The sequence below is a fragment of the Primulina tabacum genome, chromosome 11, assembly GCF_025594145.1.
Source record: "Primulina tabacum isolate GXHZ01 chromosome 11, ASM2559414v2, whole genome shotgun sequence".
In the NCBI taxonomy this organism is placed as follows: Eukaryota; Viridiplantae; Streptophyta; class Magnoliopsida; order Lamiales; family Gesneriaceae; genus Primulina; species Primulina tabacum.
Genome location: NC_134560.1, coordinates 1,058,365 through 1,078,269, shown reverse-complemented (window position 1 = coordinate 1,078,269; position 19,905 = coordinate 1,058,365). Strand labels below are relative to the sequence as shown.

Sequence of the window (19,905 nt, the reverse complement as noted above, 5' to 3'; positions counted from 1 at the left end):
AACAGAAACATCGCTGGTGTCCTTTTGAACATGAATATTATCTGTGGCATGAGGCAAGAGTGGCTTCTGGCCTGTTCCTTTCCCTGTGGAAATCTTCTTCTTCTTCGTATCGTTCAGATAAAATATTTACTTGGTTTTGTATAATTTTTCACTTTTCCTAATCACTTTGGGAATTAGCACATGATTCATGTGCAGACATAAATTGTAGTGCAAAATGTAATTTCACGTGTTTCAGATTATTTTTACACATCAAATATTTATTTTGGAAAATCTACAAATTTTGTTCTCCCACTTATCCTTTCCTATGATACCCATATTTTTTGTCCATCAAATATTATATTTGAATATTTATTTTATATATCTATTACTATTATTAATTCTAACAATGCATAAAAAAATTTGATGTCATGTCTATTTTTGTTTTTTTATTTCATCAATTCAAATTACAGTTTAGTTCCTCGTTAATTTTCTAAATAATGAAAAACAACCTTAAAAACGTGCTCCAAAAATCGGTCGAGGTGCTCCTCCGATCCTCTCTGCCCCAAAAGAAGAAAATAATTAAAATTAATACAGATTTAGAGTTTTGATTATTCTTTTATTAATTATATTAAAATAACAAATTGTGCCATAAGAAATCTGAACGAATTAATACAACTTTTCGAATTGAATGAGGGTAGGATTTGAATGAAAAATATATGTTACGAATGATGTCTCACGTCATCTCTTAAAGATTGTGTATACATTATAAATATGAGTTATAAGTCTATGTTATGATATAATATAGACATAACAATTTTCGTTTCTCTTCATTCATTTTCTGTAGCAATCAAAATTCGTTCTCTATTTGTTTTGTTTTTTTTTTTTTTGAGAATTTTATGGATTTATTGTTCATAAATCATGTTCTTGTTCGAGTATCCAATATGAAAATTGTCAAGACAATCGAGTAAGATATTGTGAGTCACAATATTTGGGCAACATTAACCTTCAGCAAACATTTTATTGAACAGGCTATATGCCATCTCAAATTTACAAGACTTACCAAAACATTCTATTAATGTAATGTACGTGACTACATCAAGATTCAATCCCCTTTCTTGAATTTCTTTGAATCTCATGTGGGCTTCATCAAGATTGCCACTCTTTCCGACGGCAATTAATTAAAGAATTGTAGGTGACGATATCAGGCTTGTAATAACTGTTTTCAAAATCTTCAAATATTCTAATAGTTTCATCGACTTTTCCATACCCACCAAAGTTAAAAATTAAGATGATGTAAGTAAAAATGTCTGGTGTAGATCAAGAAGATGAGACATCTGCTTCTATTTCCCAAGGGCACGGAAAACTGTGCTGTACATGTTGGTATCTGTCGTTATTACCTTTTCATGAGTCCTGTGTAAAAAATCTAAAGCCTTGGTCACTTTTCCGGCACTGCATATGCTTTCCAACATGGAAAGATGCATCCCTATCACCTTTGTCATGGTCCATGGAAACGCCACATATCACAAAATAACCTATGTTCTTCACCGAAATTACCCAAACATATCATGATGTCATCAAGGAAGTCTCTTCATAAAGTAAACGATGACTAACTTGTTCGTATTCAGCACAAATAGAATTAGAAAAATAATAAAAACATTGTTTACTTAAAATCTTCCATGACAAAATCAATAAGCTTTGTTGAACATACATTAATATCTATATTTTAAGTGAATCTCTTGTTACCATTTTGTCAATGAAATGTGCAAAGATATAAAATAAAAACTAATTAATAAGCAATAAGAAATCTAAGGGATCAATAAAACATGAATAAAAAAGTAAATTGCCAAAAAGTTCATTCTCATTAACGACCTGTGCATTTTTCAAATCTCTAAACTCTTGAATTCAAATATCAGCGACGAAAAAGATTCATCGAAAATCTCCTAGACGTTAATTTTATAGATAAAATTGATTTTGTATTTGTTTGTTGTTTTCTTATATTTCATTCCTGCAACAGTCATGTTTTTAATAACAAAAAGATGATTTTCTTTAAAGATTGGTTTTACTTTCTCCATGGTATGATGTTTGATTTTCTCCATGATATGATGTTTGATTGTTGCATATATACGGAAACCCAATAAAATAGCGAAATGAAAATCAAACTTACACTCTCACAAAGTCTTAATATTAGAAATATGATACAATACCTCTTTATCATGAAATGCATTCCAAGCTGAATTTTTCATTGTTTTCATATACAAGTAGATCGTAACAACAAACTAGATACAATTTCAGTGCCAAAGCAAATTTGAGAGTGTTCATTCATGAATAAAATTGAATAAAATAGTCATTCGAGCTGTCAGTTAATAAAAAAATTCTTAAATTATATTTTAAATTATTCATAAAATATATGAAATTTTAATTTTTTAAAAATACAATTATTAATGTATATTCATTATAAATAAATCAATTAGAATAATTATATTTCGAATAATAATATTAAAAAATAAAAATACAAATAACAATAAATATTGTGAATTAATTTAATGATATTATTGTTAGAAATATTAAAACTACGATATTAATAAAGAAAAAAAAAAATACATGGCACCGTGGTTGGCATCCACACTATGTTGAAGTACATTACAAGCCTCCTCACACTGCCTTACTAAAGGGAATGAAGGAAATAGTTAACCTAACTAAGCCTGTTGGTGTTGAACAAAATACTGGCTGATATTATAATTTACACAACTACATATTTGGCAGTCAATAATCAAGGCGATGTTGATATTTAACGAACAACTACATATTTGGCAGTCAATAATCAAGGCGAGCTACTTCGGAACACGGTGTTGATCATCTCTTTCAAATTGTCACACCCCAATAGCTCCATATCCTGAAGCTGAGTGCCTGAGAGAGATTTCTCGGCAAATTTCGGGATAACACACTTCTTATATCCCAACTTCGCTAAGGTGATGACCCTTTTTTCCAGTTGTGGTACCTTAAAAATTAAAGAAATATCAATATTGTTTATGGTGTCCCTTGTTTAAGCAAAATAATCCAACAATTTCCAGTCCAACTCTGCAGATAAAGTTTTTACATGAAAATCACTTGTGACTATGTTTCTAAATTTTAAATGTAATGAAGAAATTCACGTACCAGCCGCAGCTCGCCAGCAAGACCGACTTCCCCAATGAATGCTATGCCACTAGGAATAGGGAATTCCAAGAAACTACAGGACAAGGAAATCAGTCTAGTTAAATAAAGCAAAAACTGAGGCATTTATATTCATGCAAATGATTTAGCTATTAAAACTTTTCTGAAAATCATACTGCTAGAAACGGTTAGTTCTAGCACCCATAGTACAAATATCAGGAATATTTTCCATATTTCATGACAACATGATCAATATTCAAGAATGTGCATTAGTTTCATTTGAGAATTACATAAATCCAAAAAACACATATTTGTCAGTATAACTTGTTTGCCCAGCAATCATGACAAATAGGAAAAATATTGAAATCAATAGTTATAAAATCCATGCCTACTGCAAATTGCAGCTGCTATTGCAAGATCCCCGGCTGTCTCTGTCAAGTTCATTCCACTAACAACGTTAACAAATATTCCCTGCAAACACAAAGAGACGAAAACTATATAACATAACATAGTTGTGCTGCCAATAATTAAACCATGATTCAAGGTGAATCTTTTCAAAATTAAATATATAAAACAAACCCAAAAAATTATGAGCAAGTAAACCAACATGTAGGTAAGAATTTATGTGTATCATTAGAAACTTAATAGCAATAGTTCATACTTTTCCTACAAACATAAATATGAGTCGATGTTTTGCTATTCATTCTCTTATGCTATTGTTTCCGGTTGCATGAGCCAATAAAAATAAATCACCAACACAATCAAGTAAATTTTTTTCTTGCTTTGCATTTTAGTTATTTATTCAAGTATTGTGCATCATTAAAAAAAGGAAAACAGAATGAAGAAAGAGTATTTAAATGCGAGTTAGGACTGAGCTATGTCAGAAGAAGAGATGTAAACAATCAAATTATGCGAGTAACAATCATTACATTCTCCTGTAGCTTCAGACCAGCTTGCTTTATGATGACCTGCACCAGCAAATGTAGGTGGGATCATTAAAATACTGTTTCAGAAAAGGAGGCTAGATAAGCAATTCTCACGAAATCAAAGCTCAGATTTATCTACAAAAGGCAACCATATGCGGAATGTCTTACTTCCGGCGCCAAGTAAAAGAAAATCAAAAAAATAATATACAATCAAATAACTTCAACTCAATCTATGTCAGCGATTAAAGCCAATTCTCCATAAAAGACGAATAACATTATCAAATTGAAAAGTTAGAAAATTCCAATTAATTTGAGTAGAAATGTTTTGATAATGTTATTCGTCTTTGATAATGTTGGAGCCCAAAGCATAGCTGGTCAGTAGCAGATGATGTTATTCGTCTTTTATGGAGAATTACCAAATCCAAAACTGGTAATTTTATGTTTTATCAATAACATGAAGAGAGGACCACAACTGGAGCCCAAAGCATAGTTGGTCAGTAGCAGATGATGTTAAGCTGAATTAAACGAAGAAAGATTTTGTTTATGAATATCATCCTCTAGATAACAAGGAATCACGAATCACAAGATAAAGCTCCACCTCCACTGGAAGCACTAAGTGAATAAACCAAAAGAGAAAACCACTTACGGAGATAATCATGTCAGCTTTGCTAGCTTGAACACCATTTACGTGTCTCACAAATGATGAGCTAGCCACACATAATGCCTACAGAGATATAACAAGTAAATATAATGAATGAAGCACGTAAAACGGATGTTTTATCAATACCATTTCAGAAAAACCATATGCATTCTACAATCTCATGTTCTGCTGTCCTACTTCAGATGAACATGAACCCTCATGATCACTAAGCAACAAATTAGCTATCCATAAGTCATAAAGCAATATCAAAATTTCGATGCAAGGAAGGAGCGGATAGTGAAGAACTAAAACTTTCCAGGAAAAAACAATCTAAATCAGCCATGCCAAAAATAGGCTCGGTAATAAACACAAGTTCTACAGTACCTGAACTTCAATGAGAAATGCACGAGATCCATCCACTATTACAGTGACAGCCAATCCAGCCAAATAATCTGAAACAGAGTGCTGCTCACTTAAGTACATCTCACTTGGATTTGAAACACCTTGCAACCCAGCCTGTGACATTTTAAAAACTCCAAGCTGCAAGAAAATTACCACTCTTTTGTCAAGATTGTATAGCTGTGCCTTGATCACTTGGCAGCATCACACACCCAATTACACAAGATCACTTGGCAGCATCACACACCCAATTACACAATATAATTTCTTGATGCATTTAAATTCACAGGTGAACATTCCAGATTCAACATCTATTAGATGTTCTTATTTTTTTGCACGTTTATCTCAAGGTAAATTCTTCATGTATCTTACATACATGTGAATAAACAGTGAAAAATATGGCCTGGGTGCGGGTGCATAAACCCAAACTGATGCAAGAATCGACCATCACTCCTTCAGCAAAAATTCAAGAGAATCCTAATGAACAAAGCAAATTTTTGATTAAAAAAATAAGGATGATTATGTGAACAATCAACAATGTGTTAAAAGAATTTTGAATGAATAATCAGGTGATATTCATTCAGGTGATAACTGTCACAGATGAATCTTTTTGGTCTCACTGTGAATAAGACAGAATCTATTATCATATTCACATAAAGATCTATAGTAGAAATTAAAAAAGATAGGCGAATAAAAATTAAGCATAATGGTATATGATGAACTGATGAAGTACCTCATCCGTGGAGCCAAATCGATTCTTTACTGATCTAAGCATTCGATGCGATGAAAGTTTCTCCCCCTGACATCATACGACAATACAGATTCAATGATAAATAATTTTTTTCACACCATATATAAAGGTAACAAATGGAAGAGCAGGTAGAAGGGGAAATGTTTTACATTTGCTGTGAGCCATCGAGTTTAAAAAAGTTGGACGGTGATCAGAGAAGCAAAATGATTATTTACAAGCATTATTGCTGCTTATTCACAAAACAGTAACGTCTGTGCCAGAGAAACTTAATATTCTGTAGTACTTCCACAAAAGCTCCAAAATCTATTAGCTTTTTCTCTAGTAGAAGAATGCCCAAACCAACGAGCCAACAAAACATCACTTATTGCCATTAAAATCATTCCATGATCACAGCAGCTTATTTGGTGACAAGGGCAAAATTACTAGGTTTACAAATCAAGATGTGTCATTTCATTTTTCAATTTTGCTACAATAAAAGTTATATATCATCATTACCATTTCTTATAATAAATCATCTTACAGATCATCTATATGTTTGCAAGTAAGAAAAAACAAATTTGAAATAGTTTTAAAAATATCGATACAAGAAACATCTGATAGTCCACATGGTATAACTAAACAAGCAAACATCAAGACAACACAACAAGAAACAATCTAATTGCTTCAAGAAAGAAACTCAACAAGGTACCAACTTCCATATATAAAACAACATCCACAATGTGCTCCAATACACGAGGTCCAGCTATATCTCCAGTTTTCGTCACATGTCCAATCTGCAATAAGCACGAAGCATAGACACAATATCAGCCAAGGTAGTGTTTCAATGACTTACTATCTATATATTTAGCAAAAATCACCATTATTTGAACTCTTACTAACCAAAAGTATTGGTATGTTTGTCCTCTTAGCAAAACGAAGTAACGCAGCCGTGCATTCTTTTACCTGCCGATTGCCAGCTTAGTGTTACAACATTCTTATTTTGAAGAAACCACACACAAAAGACTATTTAATAATTATTCCACAAAATTCAATTCATAGTGTTTCTTCACGAAAATCTTGGGGTGGATAAAAGATTCAAAAGGTTCAATACCTGCGTGTCACCTCCAGCATTTCCGGTCACTCCACTCAGATAGACTGTCTGAATAGAATCAATGATTATTGCCTTCGGGGAAAGACGTTGAGCTTGCTCTAAAATATCCTGTCAAATGGCAAAAAACTTATGAGCTATTAGACACGGTGAGACGATGAATGATGTCTCCTAAGATTGTTTTCTCAGTGGTAGCTATTTATACACAGCAAACCCAAAGCATTCCCTGTCATGTTCCCCCCCCCCCCCCCCCCCCCCCCCACACACAAACAAAAAAAAAATTAATGCTTTCCAAAACATGTAGATTTTCAAACATCCAATGATTAGATCATTTATCTAACTATTCATTAACTTTTAGCATTTTGACCGTTCAAAACTCTCAAAATTCTCCCTTCGTGCTTGACTGTACCAAAAATCTTGTGTCAAGTAATCCTAGGACCTACTTTTAACTCCACAAGGTAAAAAGAGTATTAGTCAAGGCAAAGGGAAAGAGTGGTTTTATACATCTGTAAACTAAATTGTTAGGCATGATGCATAGCACTTTAATGATGCAAACCTCAATATCAGTACTTGAATGCAGAAAAATTTCTCCAGTCCCAATGCTCAAACGGTCAGCTCTGGTTCCAATTTGCTCAACACTCTGTCATAGAAAGACATATCAACACATCTGAAAAAGATTCCAAATCATACTTGAATCCCAATGTTTAGCTTGATCATGTGTCAAGGACAAAGAAAACACCGGGCCAGGATCAAATGGGAGTGACATTCAATAAATCATACGTTAGGAAGAATATTTCAACAAAATGGAAAAATATGTTCGCAGCATGCAAGGTTATCCAATGTTATAACAATAAACCATACGAGAACTGACATCAAGCATAAAGTAATTAAAAAAATACCTCTTCACCAGATACATAAATAACTCTAGCTGGATCATCGGTACCATTTCCTAATGCAATTAAATCTGCAATCTTACATTCACAGAGTAAAATGTGATGTCACATTAGATACCACAGAAGCAATCAAGCATAGATGTTGCAGTCGATAATTATCTATTAAACAATAAAGAAATATATTGAAATTGTATTGCACATCATTTACACAAAAGAAGTACCTGCAACAGTAGTGTGCTTTTACCAACACCAGGATCACCACCCACTAACACTAGAGAACCTGTACGCCAAAATGCTAAAAGTTTTAAAATGTACCAGAAATGAACAAATCATAGGAGCAGAGACAGGGTTAGAACAGATACAACAAGTTAGTGGTAGAATGTGAACTGAGAAATAAGCATGACAGTGACCGATTGATGTGCTACAACTTTCATGTGGGTTCTCAACTATTCCTCAGTCCTTGAAACCATCTAAGTTTAGTTTCTGCACTCAAGGAGGATTTATATTATGCAATGCAGGTCGGATAAATAGCTACAATATCTTTTTTACATCTGTTGGAGAAAGAAGCCCATAATTTCTAGCTCTAAAAAATGTATAAGTTTAAATGCAATATCGCCGCTCTCAATCTGGAAGCTGTTTTGGAACTGCTGAGAATTTCTTTAAAGGCCAAGGTCGTGCTGCTACTTAATATTGACTTAAAAATTTTGTTGACTAACTAGTAGCTCTCAAACTATTTGATGATTCAAGTTTACCTAGAGAGAACACCTTAAAAGGAAAGAAAAAAACAGGAATACCTGGAACCAGACCTCCCCCAAGAACCCTCCCCACTTCAGCTCCAAATGGTCCTGGCCTGAATAGTTAGGATAAAAAACATCACGTAAATCCATGTACTTGTGGTGTTTTGATGGAGAAAACAAACTACAAGTGAAACTGCAGGCAATACTATATAGAATCTAATATCAATCCTTTTAGATGCAAGTATTTTCCTACTTACAAAGGTATACGCCAATCCAAGACATTAATCCGACTATACACATCTGTGAGCTTAATAGGGGTTGGAGCACCCAGCTCCTTCGGCAACAAGGTTCTCACCATCTTTTCAGACACTTCCGTCCCACTCAGTTTCCTCTCCACATCCTCTGTGGAGAATCGCTTCATTGTACCCACTTTTTCGCACTGCTTGCACGTGCCCCACCACTGACCATCGGAATATCCACAGTCCTCACAAACATAGACACTTCTACTCTTTCCCTTCTTCTTGATGCTGCCTCTAACACTACTACTCCCTATAACATCACCGTATATTCTACTCCCCTGTTCTATACTGGATGCATTGTAGATGGGTCCTCCATCAGAATCAGCTTCTTTGCCGGCACTCACTTCTCGTGTAGTGGTTACACGGCCGCTGGTAGGGTCGTAAACAGTTTGCACGGTGGATTTTCTAGTTGATGCTGCGTCAACAGGCGGCGGTGGATCAGGGAACGCGGACCAGCGGGCAGCGGTCGTTGATGCTGCGTCAACAGGCGGCGGTGGATCAGGAAACGCGGACCAGCGGGCAGTGGCAGATTCATCGGGAGACCTGCGGTGGGGAGTGGAATGGATTTTGCGGGGATTATGGGATTTGCAGTAGATACGATGGCTATAGTTCAAGAATGTTATAGTGTGGAGATTCTTGTAGGGGTTTAGGAATCGAAATGCACCCATGTTCGAAGCTTGCATAAAAGGAGAGAAGGGAGGTTCAGGTTTTAATTTGGGAATTTAGGAGCCCGGAAATTTTAAAACCGCGGAGCAAAATTACTCACAATAATAATAATTGTAATAATAATAATTCATCGTCGTCGTCATCGTCACCTACTTTCAAAAATATAAAATAAAAATAATTATAATCATCTCATATAACCATAAAAAATTTCAATAAATCAAACTTTTGCATTTTAGCAAAGTTTAAACACTATTTATTTAGAGAACATTTTATTTTTTCAACATTTGGTTGTAGTGTTGTAAGTGCTAAATAAAATATTTCGTTTTTTTCAACATTTGGTTGTAGTGTCATAAGTGGTATAATTAAAAATCATGGTTATTAAATACTGATAATAAATATAACCAAAAATATGCATTTTTTTGAACCGACAATTGCATGCATGGTAAATTCAAAATTATGGCATATTTAGTACTATATATTGTGTTAAAATTTGGTCAGAAAATGACACTTCTTTATGTCGATCATTTTTCGCATAAATTTACTACAATTTAATATCATATGACGCATTTACAATCTAACAAAAATAATATTTTTTTGGGCCGATTATTTTTCACATGAATATAAATACATTTCTTTTTTTTCTTTTTTTTTTGTCACTTATTGAGTCTTTAATCTGGCAAAAAATAGCTTTTTTTGCTGTTATTTTTTCGTATAGATATAAATGCACTTGAAAAAGATATATTGTATCTAAAATTTGGCCAAAAAATAATATTCTTTTGGGTCGTTTATTTTTCACATAGATCTAGATGCACTTTAAAATAATCTATTGTGTTTGCTAGATCAAAAACTAGTCTTACTTTGGGCCGATTATTTTTCAAATAAATTGAAACACGATTTATTTTGAGTTCTAACAACATCTACGTATATCAAAAATCATTTTATTAACATGTATTTTAAATTTAACCAAATTGATATACATGATATTGATTTAACTTAAAATTTTCACAAGAAAATTTAATTTACTTTAATTGAGTCGAATAAAAAATACAGATACCGAAAATGCAAGAAATAAAATATTTATATCTCATAATTATTCATCAATAAATATTTTATCGAAATGAACAAAAAACGATAAAATAATGAATAATATATATATTTTATTTCATGCAATTAAATTTTGAAATGGTCGAATTTAATTTCACATATCAGAATTGCGAAAGTCAAAATTTGATAAAATGTCAAAATCCTGAATTTCAAAATCTGGTTCAAAATTGAACAATCAAACAAGGCCTTAAATTTTAGAAAAAAAAATCATCAAATCATACCACCAAACCCTAACCCTAAATGCGAAAATCGTTGCGAACTGCTCCCCAACCATACCAGACTCCGGCCATGACCCACTATCACCTTGCCTCGGCCGACCTCTGCATTACTTTTTCCGACCAACAATCAGACATAAATCGATTGAAATCCTCACAAAAACGGAAGGAAATCACGTGAAACAAAATTTGCGAATTTCGTGTCAAAATCCGATCACGTTGCGGCTCGATCAATAGATAGCATATATATAAATCTAAAAATAACTAAATGTGTTCATCATAATAAATAACTTAAAGATTAAAAAAATAATAATTATATAAAAAAAACTAGTGCATGCAAATTATCGGGAGCGTGAATTGCTAGTTATCTATAAAATTCGAAGCTAGAGCTTTATTAGTTATAAATATTCATCTATATTATATATTAAATAAATAAAATTTAATGTGAATGTACTACATGCACAAAATACTATAGTTTCCAAGAAGCTGCAAATGTCACGGAGGAAGTGGATATTCCCACTTGTTTTTTCTGTGTTTGCCAATTAAATGCATCTTTCCATGGTTCAAACACGTGAAATTTGGGGTCTCCATTTTTCTTCCACAACACGTTTGGAAAAGGGCAGGTGCAGTGACGTGTGGAGACTTCATATTTGACTTGTCATCTACGGGACCCCCCTAACCCCTCCAGAAACCACACGTGACGTCATATCGTGCATCATGTTTTGCTAATTCTACGATACAGAAATCAAGACATGATTCGAGACCCGACTTTGATTCAAGTGGTCTCACCCTTTTTTTCTCGAGTCCTCCTCACTCAGAAATTAAAAAAATAAAATAAAATAAAATAATAAAGACTTAATTATGACAAAGTTAAAAGATAATATATTTGTATTGATGTTTCAGATGTTTATTATGATTATGATATTATTAGAAGAATGCGTGCAAAGCATGAATAGTCGTCAAATTGAATTGTAATGTCCAGGGAAGAGCACACCCTACACGTACCCTGTCCCCACTGCTTTATACGATCTTCTTCATTTATCCAATGTTTTTCCAACACGATAAAAAGTCTATGAACCCACCCAATCCCGTCAAGAAAACAAAACACCACCACCTTCAAACCCTAAATCCAATAAATCAACAGCCTCTTAGAACCCGAATAATCAATCAAATTTCTCTCTAATTATTTGTTCCCACAAAGTGAAAAATGCTGCCTCTAAATGAAAACGATTCACAAGAAACAGTATTACTCGAAGTCCTGAATGAAGCACACACACTCAGCACCTCTGTTCTGCACCAAAGAGACAATACTGTCACGTGCCACTCACTCCGCCCACCCCATGCAATTACAAAGAAGCACTACAGAGGCGTGAGGCGGCGGCCGTGGGGGAAATTCGCAGCAGAGATTCGGGACTCGACGCGACAAGGTGGGCGGATGTGGCTTGGAACATTTGAAACAGCAGAACAAGCTGCGTTGGCTTATGATATAGCAGCTTTCAGAATGCGAGGTCCCAAGGCAATGCTTAATTTCCCTGCTGAGATGGTGGCTGCTTCGTCGATTCACAGGAATATTCGACAGAATTCTAGTACGGTCAAATCAGAAGCTGGCTCTGTTGTTCGACATACATGAACTTGAAGTAGAAGATATCAAATCTTACGATACAGTTCGCCAATAAGATCAGTCACTGGGATGGAAGTTTTAAATCTTGGATGTATTGTGTGTAAGTAAATGGTTGCTCTGGTTCAAATTCGTGCGTGATGGTGTTTCTCAGTTTCTCTCCGTGCTGGGTCAATAGTGATGTAGTTGTGTATCCATAAATAAGTGTTAATAAATAACTAAATGTACTTGTTATATATAAAATGTGCTCACAGAAATTCAGGCCCAAGTTTATCATATTTCTACTAACAAACAAGCTACGTATTGTTTTTCAAGAAATAACAAAGAAGATCTGAAAATAGAAATCCCTCAGGATTCTCATATTATCATTTCAAGCATGTATCCATCTCCCTTTATTGCATACAACTTAATCCATTTGGGATCAATTGCTCAACACTAGAGTATGATGGTATTTACAACAATGTCTAGTGTGCACTCACTTGGATGATTGTGCCGAGTCCAGCTGCTTTGTCACCGGGCAATCATTGACTAAATTCACCTTCACATATGTGACAACAAAGAGAAATCGAGGACATGTGGCCCGATCATCTATTGTTAAAATCATGTAACAAGAACAAAATTGCTCAAAATCCCAAGTCTTGGCTTCTTATACCTTCAGAAAGAAGTTATTAGTTGCCATTTTAATTCGCCCGAAAATATTCTCTAGACCTCAAATCTAAATTCCAAAGTTTTATTGAACTTCTACTTAATATAATTAAGGATTAGAATTATGATTAATATTCTCCCCACCGTTTGGCTTTAACTTTCAATTTTAAAATATATCTCACTTTAAAATTTCCATAATTTCATGTTTTATAAAACATACGATAAGCTTAAAACTTGCATAAAACAGAAGACCACTGTAAACTTGCTAGTCTGCTCGAAGTGTTGGAACACGAAAGGTATGGAAATTGGACTTTTCCGATACCTCATACCTGGGGTATCAGGCCGAGAATTTTCTTGCTTTGGCCGAAAATGTATATGAAGTGTTGTATTTTTTTCTCACGAGTGTGCAATTTTTCATAGTTGATTGATTAAAATCAGTAGTGTAACTCTGTTTTAAATGGTATTTATATGCCATCATCATACACATGACCTCATTATTTTTCCATGATTTTTCAGCCCCATTTCTGTCGAAGGTTAAAGGAAGATGATGGGTCTCAGCTTGAGCTTCAGATTTAGAACCAGGTGGTGAAATTCAAAATTCAAGTCTGTGTTCCTTTGAATTATTCATGGTTGCATGCTCAAGGGAAAAAAATGATAGTATCCTTGGGCCATCAAACCAATTCAAATAATGTCAATTACGCGCAGACACTTCAGTATTGGCACACCAGAGATTTATCTTGATCTGTATTTACTATATATACTTGAAATCATTTCGTAACACAACTCAGGGCAGATAAGATGTTACCCAAAGTTACTCTTGTAGATCAAGTAGGTGTTCTTGTATTAGCTCCTGGGATCTGGGGTGGTGGTAAACCACAGACATTGCTGACATTTTTACCTGTACAAACTAGTAAACCCAGAGTAAACCAGCAAAAAATGTCTGAAGTATAAATGAGCAGCTTGCGACATGAGCAAGATTGAAGCACCGAGTACATCAAACACCAGCTATCTTCATTTTCTTACACTTTCTCAACATAATAATAGTACTAAAATCTCGAAACAAAACTGAGAGAAATGAGGTAATTTTCCCGCCTCAGCTAAAAATCTCGTAAAATTTCTCAATCACAAGCAAGCCCGAGTCAATTGACTCCAAAGGATCCTTCCTAAGACGATGTCTCAAGCAGTTGGGAATGACAGTTGCAATATCCTCCGCAGTTACTTTATCTCGTCCTTTGAGAGCAGCCAAGGCTCTTGCTGCCCGGTTAGTCACAATGTCACCTCTCAATCCATCAACATTCAGCTCAGAACAGACCTTGGAAATTTTAACTCTATCTTCGTGATCTATTTTTACAGACGACAGGGATTCCCTAGCGGAATAAATTTGTTGCTGGAGCTTTTCTTGTTCTGCATTGTAAGTCTCACGAAATTCTTTAGGATTTCTATCAAAACGTGCTCTTTCCTCAACGATTTTCACCCTGAGTTCAGCATCCTTCACAGTCCCAACTTGCGCATGCATCCCAAATCGATCAAGAAGCTGTGGCCTCAGTTCTCCTTCTTCAGGATTCCCAGAGCCAATGAGTATAAACCTGGCAGGGTGTGAAATTGAGATTCCTTCCCTTTCCACGGTATTCCAACCCGAGGCAGCAGAATCGAGTAGAACGTCTACTAAATGGTCATCCAAAAGATTAACCTCGTCCACATAGAGAATTCCTCTGTTTGCTTTGGCAAGAAGGCCAGGCTCAAATGCCTTCACACCTTCAGTAAGAGCCTTTTCAATGTCAATAGTACCACAAACTCTGTCTTCTGTAGCACCCAATGGCAAATCAACCATGTTGATTTTGACCGACACAACAGGGAGTTGTTCACCTCGCAAACTCTTCTCTCTTGCTTCAGGGCCCTGCACTTCTGGGTCCTCTGGGTCTGAATTAAATGCATCACCAGCAATGACGTTAATCTCAGGAAGCAAATCCACCAAAGACCTGACAGTTGTGGACTTTCCTGTTCCTCTGTCACCCATTATCATCACACCTCCTATCTTTGGATCGATCACATTCAACAGAAGGCATAGTTTCATCTCTTCTTGTCCAACTATAGCTGCAAATGGATAAACTGGTCTCTGGCTCTCCTTTGAAGCAGCAAGTTTCTGCACCAGAAATTCAAACAGCAGAACAACTTTATACACATTAAACTTGTTAACTTCAAGTATTCATAAGAAGAACTGAACAAAGTATTACTTTAAGATTGAAGTACTGCAGGCACATATGATCTACAACTATCTTAATTGACATGACATTATGAACTTTTTCAACTCTCAATCACCACCATTACAGTTCATCAACTCAATCATAGCCTTATTGTCAATAAAGGCAACATTTCCAGGTTTGTAGCCCATTGCCCTTATCAGCAAAATGGAATTAAGTACTTCACGTTTGTGTTCAATTAATGGGGAAAAAATAAAAACAAAACAAATTTTTTTACTTGATCTTGATCAGGACTAGTCGCAGTGGCAACATTAGAAATCGAGACATGAAATGGAGAGCGCCCTTTCTTGAAGGGAGTACTAATCCCACCACAAAACTTCTTCCCATAACTCAGCCCTGCAACAAATTAACAAAAAGCAATGAACTTTAAAATACCTTTTCACAAATCAAAACAAATATTGCTCTCTATCATCTAAAAATTTGCAATCTTTGAACTTTTAAGCACCACAATCCACGGATGTAACAATTTTACCAGACCCATTATAACTTTAAACAGCAACATTATCGCTTAAGCACCAAATTCCAAGAATATAAAGAACAGGTTTTTTTTTTCAGTACCTCGTGCTGTGGGAAGATAGAAACATGAAGACTTGGAGGAGTCAGAAAAGTGTGGCCTAGAGGCCAAGATTGCAGTGGTGGACGAAATTCCCACGAGCCCCGCCATGTCTACCAATGGAACAATTTTGATTTTTTGCAAGTGTGGTTCTAGGGCGTGAATTTGTGTTGTCTGTCACCGGTTCGGTTTAATTGGGTCAGGATAAGATCAGATTTCCATGAGTATGACTCCTCCTTTTCTCACCGTCTGGTCTCATATGACTTTCAAAAAATAATCTTCACCTATTAAATTACAAAATATCTCTTGTTAAATAAATTAAAAAAAAATATTTACTTACATATTCAACCACTAAAATTTAAAACTACAAAGTTTCTAGAGGAGCTCTTGATATTTTTAAAAAAATAGTAGAAAAACTATTGATTGAGGCTCCAACAAAAAAAAATACATAAAGAATGCCACCTTCAATATGACTGATTTCATCCAACCTCCTCAGGTAAATAAATATGATCAATATTATTATTTTTTTAAATATGAATCATTTATGATGTTAATTGATATTTTTATGCATTGTTATTGTAGATACTTGCATATAAATGCATTCCAGGGATTCAAGAAGTTTTTGCAACGAAGAAAGAGGGAGATAAAATTATGCTACCTCGCATGTGTCGATGGAAATCAAATAAATGAATTTTTTTAAAAAAAAAGCTTCATCGCTTAGTGAGGTTACTGATGCACGTATTAATCTTAATTCTCCAATAACATGTTTGGCAACAACAGTCTTCTATCAACAAGGTCGCGTGTGTGCATATCGCAATAAGTTTTGATACGAAAATGAGTTGAATCATTCATTTTCCAAGCTCTGACTCTCCAATTACTGCATGTATTGATCACACGTTGAACTTCATAAAGAGTTTTTGTAGATTTCAAAACATGAATGTCAAAACATGCAGCTTTTGCGATCTTTAACAGCTCATTCCTTCACTTCCTCTTTGCTGTCAAATTCATGTCGGAGAGTGAGAGTTGATCCATATGTGAGAATAACTAACATTACTATGATCACCAATAATTTTAGTTAAGTCCACTCTAGCACCACCTGCTCTTTTGTCATTTGTTCATCGGACAAATTAATTGGACTTAATTCCACTCTAGCAACACCTACTAAATCTTCTGTCATTTGTTTATTAGGCAAATTAATTGGACTTAAGTCCACTCCAGCAACATCAATTTCTTCAATATTTGATAGATGAGATATTAGTGTACCCTCATCAGCGATAAAAGTACGATCAAAATATTCGTCACAAAAGGCATTGGGTGAATGACCATCAGCATGATTGGCGATATCACTGTTAAGAATGGAACTTGGACCTAACTCAACCCCAAAAGCTAGCTCAAGGAGGGAGGATTGTCCAAGCCCATATATACAACTCCCAGGTTATTTATCCAACCGATGTGGGACAATTAACACACCCCTCGGAATGAACATCTGGAGCGTGGAGTTTACAAATGACCCAATTATAGGCAGAACGGGTGGCCTAATTATAGGCAGTCCAACACATAACGGTGGAACCCGGGCTCTGATACCATGTTAAGATTGGAACTTGGACTTAACTCAACCCCAAAAGCTAGCTCAAGGGGGGAGGATTGTCCAAGCCCATATATACAACTCCCAGGTTATTTATCCAACCGATGTGGGACAATTAACACACCCCTCGGAATGAACATCTGGAGCGTGGAGTTTACAAATGACCCAATTATAGGCAGAACGGGTGGCCTAATTATAAGCAGTCCAACACATAACGGTGGAACCCGGGCTCTGATACCATGTTAAGATTGGAACTTGGACCTAACTCAACCCCAAAAGCTAGCTCAAGGGGGGAGGATTGTCCAAGCCCATATATACAACTCCCAGGTTATTTATCCAACCGATGTGGGACAATTAACAATCACTATATCCCATATCAACGTGAAGATTTACTGTTTGATCACATGTTGTGCTCGAATTGCTCCACTTGCTAAGTGACGACCATATCACTCACCCCTTACTCTTCATTTCTCAGATAAGCCCGAGAAACAGCTCGAAGAAGAAAAGTCGTACCAGTTTTGGGGCTGATAATTTTCGAGCTTTGCAGTTTAAGTTTAAATTTAATTTAAGTTGTAATGTTTCCGCATTAATTTTGTCGTTTTTCAGTTATTTCGTTGTAAAGACAAATATATTTCTTTGAAAATTATGATATAAACTGGTTTTGGTTTATATTGTACTACGATGCTTGTTGTTTTTGATTGTGTGATTGCTAAACAATATCGGTGTCGACTAATCCCGATCTCGGGGTATGACATAAACTTTTAACTAAGTATTATCGGTGCCTAGATACGTTGATCATCTTCTTCAACGTTCAAGAAAGTCCACAAGTAGTGCAGAACTAGATAAGAAAATAATAAAAAGAGGGGTCGACATGCATGACGCTGCACATCCGGACTTGGTCAGCATTAAGAAAAGATAAATGGGCCCCCTATCATCATATCTAATTTGATGAAAAGATTGAATCAGATAAAAACACTATGAATGTCGCACAATTTGGTGGAATTAATGGCTGGAACATGCATATGAATAAATCATTGTCCTTCACAGTTTTCTTTCGACAATGTTAAGCTTCCTTGAAGCTCTTACTGTTGAGTTGTCAATACATAATTGCGTTTGCCCGCGACTCATTCATTCATGGGAATGTAAAGTAACCCAAAGCTTCTCATGAGGTATACGCATGCATTTACTTTCTTTACTTGGATGAAAAGCTTATTACAACAGATGGAAATGAAATTTAATTTGATTTTGGTATACAAAACAAGAAAAGTCTTCAATCAAATATTTGGCTTATCATTTAAATATTAGATTTATTTTGTCACTGGAATCCCAAGGGCGAGCTTGCGTTGTGATCTTCTGTAGTATAGCCTTTTGGTGACTAGCCATCCAAAAGATAAAAACTCAAAAACAAATTAAATACATGAATCTCGTACGTTATTCTTTCTAATATATCATCTTCTTCTTCGTTGCTCCTACCTTCCGCATTTCTCTCTGGCTGAAGTAACGTGGAACTTGTGATCATGAGGAATCTTTCTGCGCATTTAGAGGGATCGGAGTAACATCCCATCCCATCAAGGTAGGCATTGTCAATAAAACCAATAATCGAATCTGCCAACCGAAGACCAAATCAACGATCACACTCCAAAGTTAATAAAGTATTTGCCTTCTGTCCATTGAATTTCTGTTTCTGTATCAGCAATATCCATTTGAAAACGTATATCTTGTGTAGACTTTGTTTTATCCATGAGCATGAAAAGTTAAACCAGTGAATTTCTAACAGAATGCATGTGGGCTTTGTTTTCTTTCAACGACAGCAACTGAAGTCGACGCCTCAACAAAAATGACATGAATGTGGCTTTTGAATCTCATTCGGCCTAGACAAGATAAGAACAAATGCACTCGAGAAACAATATATAAAGGGTCCGCTATCTATTAATCAGCTATGAAAGATCGCTAAGACAAATTACGATGTCTGGCTTCAAGCACTACATAATGTGCCTTATAACTTGGCTCTTGTTCTCATCTGCAGTTATTGTAGCTCGCCCTGTGAAGCCTATAACACTGGCAAGACGGTCCCTGGAGGCTCGATTTGGAACCAAAGAGATGAATCAAAGCTCCAGCAAATGGCCTGAAAGAGTGAGTCCTGAAGGACCTGATCCCTATCATCATCTCAAACATTTCTAATATCTGGCTTCCTAATCCAAGTTTCAAAATATATAGCCATAATGTTACAAATCAGTCAAGATTTTTCCACTGCTTGTAACATATTTTTAGTTTCTTAGCTGAGATGGGGAAGAACAAATTTTGCTTGTTTCGTGCTATTAATTTTCGCCACCTCTCATAACAATGATGCATCAAACCAAGGATGTCAAAGAACTTTGTTTGGTACATTACTTA

At 35.3% G+C, this 19,905-nt stretch overlaps 3 protein-coding genes across 3 annotated transcripts; 1 reads left to right on the top strand and 2 right to left on the bottom strand.

Moving 5' to 3' along the window:
- Positions 1-2,569: 2,569 nt before the first annotated feature.
- On the bottom strand, positions 2,570-9,604 carry LOC142518069 (uncharacterized). The gene is made up of 15 exons (XM_075620691.1): positions 8,823-9,604; positions 8,623-8,678; positions 8,050-8,108; positions 7,835-7,906; positions 7,492-7,575; positions 6,939-7,046; positions 6,728-6,790; positions 6,541-6,621; positions 5,831-5,896; positions 5,083-5,238; positions 4,705-4,782; positions 4,062-4,100; positions 3,521-3,603; positions 3,136-3,208; positions 2,570-2,977 (listed from the first exon to the last, which is right to left on the bottom strand). Exons 1-15 carry the CDS (start codon positions 9,545-9,547, stop codon positions 2,801-2,803), a joined length of 1,920 nt encoding a protein of 639 aa, XP_075476806.1. The 5' UTR covers positions 9,548-9,604; the 3' UTR covers positions 2,570-2,800.
- A 2,452-nt stretch (positions 9,605-12,056) lies between these two features.
- LOC142518369 (pathogenesis-related genes transcriptional activator PTI5-like) lies at positions 12,057-12,479 on the top strand. Its single transcript, XM_075621130.1, has one exon. The coding sequence runs from the start codon at positions 12,057-12,059 to the stop codon at positions 12,477-12,479; it is 423 nt and encodes a 140-aa protein (XP_075477245.1).
- Positions 12,480-14,034: 1,555 nt separating this feature from the next.
- Positions 14,035-16,159, bottom strand: LOC142517842 (magnesium-chelatase subunit ChlI, chloroplastic-like). The gene is made up of 3 exons (XM_075620315.1): positions 15,932-16,159; positions 15,591-15,709; positions 14,035-15,255 (listed from the first exon to the last, which is right to left on the bottom strand). Exons 1-3 carry the CDS (start codon positions 16,035-16,037, stop codon positions 14,206-14,208), a joined length of 1,275 nt encoding a protein of 424 aa, XP_075476430.1. The 5' UTR covers positions 16,038-16,159; the 3' UTR covers positions 14,035-14,205.
- Between the last annotated feature and the right edge of the window lie 3,746 nt (positions 16,160-19,905).